Source organism: Ipomoea triloba, chromosome 10, assembly GCF_003576645.1.
Source record: "Ipomoea triloba cultivar NCNSP0323 chromosome 10, ASM357664v1".
Classification (NCBI taxonomy): Eukaryota; Viridiplantae; Streptophyta; class Magnoliopsida; order Solanales; family Convolvulaceae; genus Ipomoea; species Ipomoea triloba.
This window is the reverse complement of record NC_044925.1, coordinates 3,480,190-3,491,792: the sequence shown is the minus strand read 5'-3', so window position 1 is coordinate 3,491,792 and position 11,603 is coordinate 3,480,190. Positions and strand designations below refer to the sequence as shown.

At 33.9% G+C, this 11,603-nt stretch overlaps 1 protein-coding gene across 1 annotated transcript; it reads right to left on the bottom strand.

The window, feature by feature from the left end:
* Nucleotides 1–948: 948 nt before the first annotated feature.
* On the bottom strand, nucleotides 949–11,308 carry LOC116033677 (codeine O-demethylase-like). Its single transcript, XM_031276432.1, has 6 exons — nucleotides 11,018–11,308; nucleotides 9,629–9,876; nucleotides 8,827–9,151; nucleotides 8,082–8,176; nucleotides 2,840–3,164; nucleotides 949–1,440 (listed from the first exon to the last, which is right to left on the bottom strand). The coding sequence occupies exons 1-6, from the start codon at nucleotides 11,285–11,287 to the stop codon at nucleotides 1,192–1,194; spliced, it is 1,512 nt and encodes a 503-aa protein (XP_031132292.1). The 5' UTR covers nucleotides 11,288–11,308; the 3' UTR covers nucleotides 949–1,191.
* Nucleotides 11,309–11,603: the final 295 nt, after the last annotated feature.

The following is an 11,603-nucleotide window of genomic DNA, read 5'->3' as shown; positions in this document are numbered from 1 at the left end:
TATAAATGTACTATTGACTCTGTTACAGTGTAGTATCTGTTCATAGCTACTTTCTCAACCTACTGAAGCACGAACCCCTATTGACTCTCTTACAGTGTAGTATCTGTTCATAGTTACTTTCTCAACCTACTGAAGCACGAATCCACTAGACCACAAGGTCTTTGACAGATATAAATATATTTGTTTCAACTCTATCACACGTTTATATTTTTTGCCAGCTCACAATGTACGTGTGGTGGATGAGGGAAATAACCATGTTCCGCCAATAACAAACTAAGAAAGGTTCCTTAAAAAAAATAAAATAAAATAATAAGAAAGGAAATATTAACAAAAGGGAGTAAAGGACTAGGTACAGTAAAATAATGTAAAACTTTTGTGGTCTTTTGTCGGCTAGATTAGCAGTTAGTTTTGTCATTAAAACGTGAAATTTCATATATATATATTTATATATATGTGTGTGTGTGCGCGTGTGTGGGGAAAGATTCAAGTGTGGGTACACACGCGCGCGCACACACACATATATATATATATATATATATATATATATATATATTGTGAGACCCTGTATAACAACAACAATAACAATAATAATAATAATAATAATAATAATAATTATTATTATTATTATTATTATTATTGCTTGGTTGGATGTTAGGTGTAATGTCACATCCGGCATTAGAAGTTTATGTAGTATTTGGATTCAATGAACAGATTTCAGTACTCAAGACTGACTTACTCAAAGTGTGATAAAGACTTCAAATTATGTCCTTCCTAGTTCCTAATAAGATTCACTACGGTAAAATGAGTAATTTGTGTCTTTAGTAAATAACAATAGGCATGATTGACATTTTGTCATTTTCCATTTCAGATAGTAAAGAAAATACAGTGAAAGATGAAGGCAAGTCTAGCATGATTCCTCATTAGATTGAGGTAAAATCCAAAACCAAATTCATACACTGAACAAACCTTTTTCCTTATCATGAGAATGAAACATGAAGAAGTCATTTTTTTTTAATACTTTTAGAATATTACTAACTAAAGGTGGCTCAAATCCATGACCTACCATTTGAGAGAACTACTTCGGGCCAGTAGATCAAAAGTTCATTGACAAATACCGATATACTTGTTTTATTATAAAACACATAAACTAAAGTGAATAGTGACATTGAAGTGTATTCTTCATCAAAGTCCTTACTTGTTAACCCTAAAGGCATCAACCTGTGATTTCCCATCAAGCTTTCGTCCAAAAAATAAACGAAAAAAATCAGTTACGGTAACTCTCTTGAAATTTGCTGGGTTCTGTGGGGTGATAAGACTAATTGCTGGACCTAACTCGGCATCCAACCTTGGGCTGAGAAATGTTGCAACAGATATCCTATCCATGCCTCTGCTTACTATAGCCCTATGCTCAATGCTGCGGTAAGCTCCATTTGTAAAGATCTACAAAATACACCCTCAAATTATGTTGTGGTTATCATATTAATCACTTTTTAACTTTTAAAACTTTTGTACTTCCGTAGTGTGTGTTTATATATATATATATATATATATATATATATATATATATATATATATATATATATATATATGAGGGCGTTCAGGTGCAGTCATTATACGGTGGACCATGGTCCCAAAACGCCGTCGTTTCATTAAGTAAAGAAACGGATGCCGTCGAGTCTTAATAGAACTCCGTAAATGAAACTGCAGTTCATCTCAAAAGATACTGCCTCACATTTGTTTTTATATTATCAAATGAAACTGTACTTATATCAAAATGAAATTGTAGTTGTGTTCAAAGGAAACTACCGTGTATATAAAGTGAAATTGAATAACTGTTTCACATATTTGAGTGTATATTGTCCAATGAAACTGTAGTTATATCGAAATGATATTGTAGTTGTGTTGAGAGGAAACTGAGTAACAGCTTCACATATTTGAGTGTATAATGTCGAATGAAACTGTATTTATATCGAAAAAAACTAGTTGTGTTGAAAGGGAACTGCAGTGTATATAAAATAAAACTGATATGTTATACACAGAGTTAACGGCGCGGAATGAAGCCGTTTCTAGACCATGCATTGTGGACCACGGTCCACAGTAAATTTGCAGTTCAGGAGAGAACTAACTTCCCAAGAGAGAACTGAGAACCAATCGCAATCATCCACGTGTCCAGATTAGATGGTCAAAAACACAATTTCTTTTTTTAAACTGTTGTGAGATTTTCGTAAATAATTTAACTTTGAAGTGCAAGAGTTGTGTTAAAAGTGCTAGTTTCATATAGTGCATGTAAGTGCAAATAATATGTATTAAAAGTGCAAATAATTAAATGTATTAAAAGTGGAACAAATGATTTACACTGAGCATCAATATTAATTGCACTAAACGTTATCATTAATTGCACAAAATGTTATCATTAAGTGCACTAATATGAAAGACGTTATCATTAGGTGCACCATTGTTAAAAATTACTTGTATTATTGAGCGAAGATGGTTGCACTTTTAAGTGATTTTACTTATACTAGTTACTTGCATTGATGTTATTTGCACCAAAGTTTGAGTTATTTATAAAAATGCCACCGCATTTGTTTTAAAATTACATTTGATCCATTGAATCTAGACGTGTGGATGACTGCGATTGGTTCTACTCGGCATTGGTTCTCACTCGAGCGCACCCTTTTATATATATATATATATATATATATATATATATATATATGAAGTTTTAGATGGTAGGTCTTACCTTATATCCATATACATTGCAATTGTATCAAATGCAATTGCATCAAATGAAAAAAAAGAAAAAAAAAAGAAAAAAAAAAAAAGTGATCAATTTAATTACCTCTAGAGAATCCCCAACATTAACAATGAAGGCATTAGGAATTGGCACAATGGGAATCCAAGCTCCATCTTTTCTAATTTCAAGACCTTGCGTTTCATTCACTTGAAGGAGTATAGTTAGGCCACCAGGATCAGAGTGAGGGCTAAGGCCCATAACAAGCTCTGGCTGGGGACATGGCGGATAATAGTTCATCCTAATCGATTGCATTCCTTCTTCAAAAAGCATTGTCATTTCTTCATCTTTTATTCCCAGATTTTTTGCCACAAGGCTTAAAACCTTCATGGCAAGCTTGTGCAGTTCTAGTGAGTAAGCATCCAATGTATCCCTGCAAACATAAGCATTACTATTTAATTTATAAGGTCAACAATTTGATTACAAAATTATTGTACAATGCGTGTGTGTAAATGTTCTATCATAGAAAGAACATAAAAGGGAACCAGTTCAGCCAAAATAACTAAGGATACGAACTTATAACCAGAGGGTCATGAGTTCGAATCAACTTCTTGACTTGAACCGGTCAACTATGAGCAACCTAAACTAGTTTCCTCCCTGTGATCCTTTGTCGGTTAGGGTCAGGATGCAGGATTTCACTCGTTACACCAAAAAAATTAAAAAAGTGTTTATTTGTAAGAGATTAGGAGGTTGAATTACCTGAAAGGCTCTGGTAGTTTAGGGAATAGGTGAGGTGATCTTACATGTGGTGGGAGGGTTCTTATGTAAAACAGATCTGCCCAGTCAAGTTTCTGCTCCTCGGATACAACGAAGAGCTGACCGAATCCTTGGGGATCCCCTGCCACCTTCCCATACTTCTTCTTTTCCTCTAATGGCAGATTGAAGAGTTGTTGGACCTCATTTTTTGTTTTCTCCACCAGTGAAGTCTCCACTCCATGATTTATCAGCTGCACTTCATTTCTTTCTTAGAGAATTGAAATAATAGAGACACAGTATATATAAACACACACGCAAACACAAAAGCTCAAAACTTTATTTAATTTATATTAGATTTGTCCAAAATTATGGGGCGTTGGGCAGTAGCTGATAATTGATAGTTGTTAGCTGATTGGTTTAGCTGATTTGATTAGCTGGTTGTAAAAAAATGTTTGGTAAATTAATTATTTATATTTAATTGATTGAATGTAAAATGTCTTATAATTGCATAAACATATTGTGCTAATTTATAAACTCTTAATTTACTTTTATAATTTTTATTTATTTATTTATTTTATTATTATTATTATTATGAGTAAAATAAAAAAAAATATTATTGTTATTATAGAAATAAAAAGAGAAAGGGGCAAGGTAGATGAACAACAATAAGAGATATAAATGTTACATATTTTTGAAAATCAAGAGATATAAATGTTACATATAGTAAGATTAAAATGGCCATTTCATAATTAAGGTCAATCAACTAACCAAAAATCTACTCTTTTTGACTTATTAACTCTATTAGATTGTAGTATCAATTCATGCATATATACTTTCGAGTCACTACATACCATTTGAACACAAGGCTAATGACAATTAAACTTAGTTAAATCAGCCAAAATTAACTTATCAACTATATTACTAAACAGAGCTTATATATGCCAACCCAATATTTTCTAACATCCTATAATATACCGGCGTTAATAACCTAAACTAAAACGTTAATTAGGAGGACTAAGAGGTGAGGTTTGTTATAACCTGAAAGAAACCCCAATCTTTGCAGGCAAGGTGCAACTTCTCAAGTTCCGAAGAATCTCCGCCTGAGTTTTCTGACAGTAATTTTTGCAGGTCGATCACCGGGAAATCGGCGGCGGAAAACAACGGTGCCGGAGATTCGATACCGTCACGTATATAACGGGTTGGAACCACGGTGGGGTTATCCTTTGCCAGCTGCTGGACGCTAGGCACAGAAAGAGAGGCACCAAGGCTCTGCGAGTCAGTTTCCATGGCGGCTGCCATCGATCAATCTAAATTATCTTCTTGTTGTAAAGATATAATAAGTGACTCTCTTTGTATACACTATCACGTCTTTATATTGCTTTTGTCTTTTTGCCAACTAAAATTGTGTGTGGATGAGCATGTTCCGCCAAAGAAAGGAAATATGTTGAGGATTAATCCCGAGTTTTGGATCCTCACGGTGGAGTATTACTTGATTTAGTTTTTTTAACTTTAAAATTTATTCCAGACTAAATTTTAATTTTGGTCCTCTAACTATTGAAGTCTTGTTAATTACAGTTCATGACTTTGAACTGTTAATTTAGTACCTTAAGTATTTAATTTTTTATCAATTTTAGTTACTCCGACCAAATCTCACCGAAAAAAATTAATTATCCAATTACTCTTTAATTTAAGGGGCAATTTCGTCACTTTCACTTTTTTAGCATGTATCCCTGCTTGGTAGGTTCCCGTGGCGGATCCAGCAAGCTGCCCCCACTGCCCCACCACATATATATACTATATATATAAGATATACCAATATGTAACCAAAAGTTAGCATGGCTTAAATGGTAAGTCTGTATTGTAATTTCTTTCAACATTTTTAATATTAATAGAATTCTAATTCAAATTTTTATTTGTAATGATGTGGCTTTTTTTTTCTTTTTTTTTTCATTTCTTAATATCAATAGTGAGAATTTTAATTGAATTTTCTATTTTTAATATTGTGGTTTTTTTTTAAGGTTTCTTAATATTAATAGTGAGATGAGTGAAATTTTGTATTTAGCATTTTTTTTAATATTAATAGTGAGAATTCTAATTGAATTTTTTATTCGTAACATTGTGACTTCTTTTTTTTTTTTTTAATATTAATTGTGAGATGAGTGATTTATAATGTGTTTTTCAGTCAAACTATTTTATCTAATTAATTACGGAGTATGTGTTATATTTTATTTTAAATATTTTTATCTTGATGTATTTCGGCTTTTTATCTCTAGTTAACAATATTTATGACTCGATCTCTAAGTGTTTCATTTTTTTTAAAAGAATATCTTGTTAGTTTATCTTTCGCTCCTACTGAAAAAATTTTCTAGATCCGCCACTAGTAGGCTCGCTGGCGGGACGGTCGCCGCTAGCACCCATGGCGAGGATTCCGTCAGTGACGGTCAGCAGCGTGATGACCTTGACCGAGAACGGTGTGAACCTCTGCCCGAGCGGTGTCTCTGAGCGAGAAGCCGGCGGTGCGGGATTGCTTGGCTGAGGTGGTGTTCAGCTGGTCGGAGATGGCAGAGCCATACAAAGAAGAAATTGTCCCCTTAGATTAAAGATTAATTGGCTAATTAAAATTTTTTGGTGAGATTTGGTCGGCAATTTGGCTGGAGTGACAAAAATTAATTAAAATTGAATAGTTAAAGTACTAAATTAATAGTTTTAAAAGTCGTGGGTTGCAATAAACAAGACCTTAATAGTCACATGACCAAAATTAAAATTTACTCATTTGGACTTCTTGACTTTTAAAAGCATACTCAATTTGGTCCTACATTAGAAAATATTTCCAACGCCAATTAAGTTGATGGGCAAATTTGTCAATTCACGGGATTTTAAAAGTCAAAAGACCAATTAGGTAATTTTCAAAGCAATGACTAAAATAATTTTAGGCTATCAATTAAGCTTAATTGGTACTTCAAGTCACTTTTAAGTGAATTAGGTGAATTACGGGTTAATGCGCATTTGCGGTTAATCTACGCCAACTACTATGGTGAATAATTATCTTTTACATTAATGATCGTGTCAAATCAATTAGAATTAATATTTGGAGTTTGGAAGATTTCATTTATATAGATAATACATCAACAGTCTTACATCAAGAAAGATTGTCATGAAGAAGTGTTATTTGAAGTGTTTTTAACATTTTCATGAAGTTTGGGAAGAAAGAATGCTTTTATCCTCTTATGCTTCCGCATGGAGTGTACTCCATGTCTTCATCAAAAAGACAAAGTAAAAACCAATTAACATTAACATAGCGTTTAGTTGTAGGGAATTACAATTTCATTCCCATTTAATTTCTACCTAATTCCGAATGCAATTAAATTCTTTCATTTAGTTTGAGGGGATTGCAATTCCACATTTTCATGGAATTAGAATCTCATGGTCCCCCCAGAGACTTTAATTTCGTGGATTTTAGGAAGAAAAAGAATAATCGTAAGACAAAATTGTCCCCCCTTTTTTAACCTAAAATTGATGTCTGGTCTTCCCTTTTAAATTATAGCATGTGTTATTCAAAATTTACATTCTTTATATACATTGTTTATACACAACAATTTTCGTGTATGTTCCTTTGAATTCTTTATATGCAGAACTCTTCAAAATTTGCACTCTTTATATGCAACAACTCTTCAAGAAAAAGTGTAGCAATTATACACTGAGTTAAGTCATGTTGATGGGTTGCCCAATGAGAGCATCCTTATCAATGGATTTCATTCGCGATTTTTGAGAAGTTTTTATAAATGTGAGTAGGAAAGAGAAAATGGAAGGGGGAAAAAAAACAAAACTAATTTTAAAAAAAATATTAAAAGGTCAGGTCTGTCACGCGCCCGCGCCCGAGTAGGCGCCTGCTGTGCGCATAACGCGCACAACCGGAAGAGGCTTGTGTCAGATTTGGGAGCTTGTTACTATGCTATTCACGCCTAATTTGCAGATGCTCCCTTCTCACTCACTCACTCTCTCCTCTCCTCTCTCATGCCAACATGACATTTATCTGACATTATCTCCTACAATTATCATTGATGGTGATGCTCTGAAGAGTACTTGATGGCTTTGATCAAGCTTCCTAGCTGTCTAAATCAAATGCTTTTTTTTTTTTTTTTTAGTTCAAGAGATACGGTAGATGAGTGCTTTTGAATTTATTATGTTATATTTTTTGGTGTTTGAATATGCAAATGCGTCCAAGAGATACTTGTCATTTAAGATTAATAATAATAATAATAATAATAATAATAATAATAATGGGCATTTTGGACTTTATACTACTTACTCCCTCTCAATTCCCAATAATTTTATTTTTGCGAACCTGGAATTTAAACTCATACTTTCTTCCCGCATTATTCTTTTCTTATTGAATTACAATTCTTTTTCCACATAATTCATACCCTCCAACCAAACGTATTAATCCACCATTCTAAAGGCATCAACTTGTAATTTCCCATCAAGCTTTCGTCCAAAAAACAAACGAAAATATTCAGTTACAGTAACTGTCTTGAATTTTGCTGGGTTTTGTGGGGTGATAAGGCTGGTAGCTGGACCTAACTCACCATCCAACCTTGGGCTAAGAAATGTTGCAATAGATATCCTCTCCTTGTCTCTACTTACTATTCCTCTATGTTCAATGCTGCGATAAACTCCATTTGTAAAGATCTGTAAAATTCAACTTTCAAATTGTGCTACAGTCATTCAATTAGGGTGTCTTTGGAAACCTGGAAAATGAATAATTTCAGGAAATCATTTTTCAGGTTTCAGTGTTTGGAAGAATGTCGAAAATTGAAGTCAACGGGAAAATAACTAGATTTTCCTGACAAAATGACTTCCCCTTTTTTTGGGGGAAGTCAGTTTCCTCGGCTTTCTTAAGTCATCCTCCGCTTTCTACAATGACTGCTTTCGTCAAAAACCAATAGAAACTACTACTTTAAAAAAAAAATTGTTTGTTATATGGAAAAAAAAAAAAAAAAAAAAAAAAAGCTGGGCAAAGCACAGCTGTCGTCAAATCTTTTTTAGTTAACGACAATTAAAATTTTAGTTATACAATTTTTCTTATTTTCCATCAAATAAACCAAAACTCAAAGAGAGTTTTCTGGAATGCAACCAAACACGAGAAATGGAAATATTTTCTGGAAAATGACTCATTTTTCAGAAAACATTTTGCAGAAGTCATTTTATGGTTTCCAAACAAACCCATCACTTTTTAACATTTAAATTTTTTATATTTCAATTGTCTAAGTTGAGTTTTAATTGATATGTTTTATGCTAAATCCACATTCTAAAGAAAAAAAAATCAATTTAATAATTACCTCTAGAGAATCACCAACATTAACAATGAATGCATTTGGAACTGGCACAATGGGAATCCAAGCTCCATCCTTTTTAATTTCAAGACCATTTGTTTCATTCACTTGGAGGAGTATAGTTAACCCACCAGGATCAGAGTGAGGGCTTAGACCCATAACAAGCTCTGGTTGAGGACATGGTGGATAATAATTCATCCTAATTGACTGCATTCCTTCTTCAAAAAGCATTCTCATTTCTTCGAGTTCTATTCCCAAATTTTGTGCTACAAGGCTTAGAACCTTCATGGCAAGCTTATGCACTTCTAATGAGTATGCTTCCACAGTATCCCTCCAAAAGGTTAAAAAAAATGTAACATAATTAATTAACTATATTTAATTTATAAGATGAACTATTTTTTTTAAAAAAAAAACATTTATTATATTATTCTTTAAAATGTACGGAATAATAATATCCTTTCTATACTTTTTCAATAATTTTTACTCTTTTTCAGAGCAAAAATCAATGCCCCACTACCAGGTTTGATCCTGACCATTTAAAAGAGGTGTTATCACACTATATAGTAGTTGACAAAGTCATCATTTCAGAATGACTACAGCTGGCTAAACTTTGAAAGTTGTATGACAACAGGTGTTAACTTAAAAGTTTAGGACTAAACATACCAAAATCACTATACTCGAAGTATCAAGCTCATATCTAAAATATTGTATATTCTACTCCATGTATAATGTGTGTGAATATATATGAACAAAAAAGGTAAGAGTAGATGTGTTTATTTGTAAGAGATTAGGAGATTTAATTAATTACCTGAAAGCCTCTGGTAGAATAGGAAAAATGTGAGGTGATCTTATATGGAGTGGTAGGGTTCTTAGGTAAAACAGATCTGCCCAATCAAGCTTCTGCTCTTCAGATACAACAAAGAGTTGACCAAAACCTTGTGCTTCCCCTGCCACCTTCTCATACTTCTTCTTTTCTTCCAATGGCAGATTGAACAGATTTTGGACCTCATATTTTGCCCTCTCAATCAGTGAAGAGTCCACCCCATGATTTATTAGCTGCATCTTTTCAATTTTAGATTCCTATATTATTGATTAGACTTAATTTCTTTTTTTGCATAACATTTTGTTTTTCCTAGCATTATTGTGGCATGCTACTCTTAGGGTGTGTTTGATTGACAGATTTAGCTATCAGGAATGAGTATCAAAGTCATTGTTACTTTTTAGTTGACAAGTTTTTAAAGCACTACTATGGATACGGTTTTGATTACCCCTTAATTGCAAAACACATTCCCTAATAAAATAAGGGCTTCATTTCCTTCCTCCTCTTCCCCAACTATTAATAATCATTCTTATTCCACCCTACCACCAAGCATTCAAAATACTTTCACCAAAACCATTATCATTACCAAGTATTTGATACGCATTCTGATTCCGATTCCTATGTGCGAACCAAACATACTCTTAGATTTACAAGTGTTATTTATTAATTAATCAACCCATTAAAAATGATAATACTATGATCAATGTAGGACGTTCTAAAAAAAAAAAGAGGAAAAGGTACAAATAAGCCATCGAACTATTTGAGAATTAGTATTAAGCTATTGAACTCAAAGAAAAACAAAGCAACTAAGCCATTATACCGGGAAAAAATTACAATTAACATTTTTAACAAGTCATTTACCTATTCCGGCCACCGACAACGACTTTTCCGGCCACCGGCGGACACTTCCGGCGACGACAGAATCGTCGTCGGTCGCATTTTTTGGCGAGGCTCGCCGGCGGAGAAGGCGACCAGAAATGGTCGCCGTCTCCTTGGGGAAGGCAACCAAAACTGGTTGCCTTCTCCTTGGGGTTGGTCGCCTTCCTTGCCGGCGAGGGCGACCAGAATGGTCGCCCTCGCCGGAAAATGCGACTAGCGATGATTCCGTCGTTAATTGTAATTTTTTCCGATTTAATGGCTTATAATTGCTTTCTTTTTCTGAGTTCAGTGGCTTATTTGGAGTTTATTTGAGTTTGATGGCTTAATTGCTAATTCCCAAATAGTTCGATGGCTTATTTGTACCTTTTCCAAAAAAAAAAAAACTAAATATGAAATGACATTTATAAATCTACGACATAAATTGAAATTAACTCTTGTTGATTAAATAATAAATGTGTTATTTAATTATAAACTTAAAACTTATATAGACGAGATAACCTGAAAGAAACCCCAATCTTTGCAGGCAAAGTGCAACTTCTGAAGTTCCGAATCTCCCCACTCCTCAGACAGCAACTTTTGCATGTCGATCACCGGCACATCGGAGGCGGAACATGGCTTGGCCGGTGCCGGAGATTCTCCATTGCCACCCTCATGGCGTACATAACGGCTTGGAATCACGGCGGGTTTCTCCTTCGCCATCTGTTGGACGCTAGGCACAGGGAGAGAGGCCCCCAGCCTCTCCGTATCAGTTTTCACTCCGGTCTCCATTGATCAATCTTTTTACTGTGACGATATAAATGTTTGTATGTATTCCCATATATATATATACACACACACACTCTCTCTACCATGAGTAGAGTTTTTGGCGTCATTCACATTTGACAATTACAAATTACAAATGAAAACACGTGGTTGGCAGGATAGCCTGTCCCCTGACTTATGATAGAGTCTTCAGTCATATCTAGTGACCAACTAGTACTTGCCATGCATTTTATATTCTTGTTGAGTTGTATTCATTTATTTGGGTTTGGTGAATTATTGCCGCCAATAAACTAATATTTAGTTGACAAAATTGATTTAAAAG

Coding starts and splice junctions, on each gene's coding strand:
- LOC116033677 (XM_031276432.1), bottom strand. CDS start 11,287: ATGGAGACCGGAGTGAAAACTGATACGGAGAGGCTGGGGGCCTCTCTC. Junction 9,877..11,017: donor AAGATTGGGGTTTCTTTCAG/GTTATCTCGTCT, acceptor GAAAAGATGCAG/CTAATAAATCATGGGGTGGA. Junction 1,441..2,839: donor ATGTTGGGGATTCTCTAGAG/GTAATTAAATTG, acceptor TGTATTTTGTAG/ATCTTTACAAATGGAGCTTA.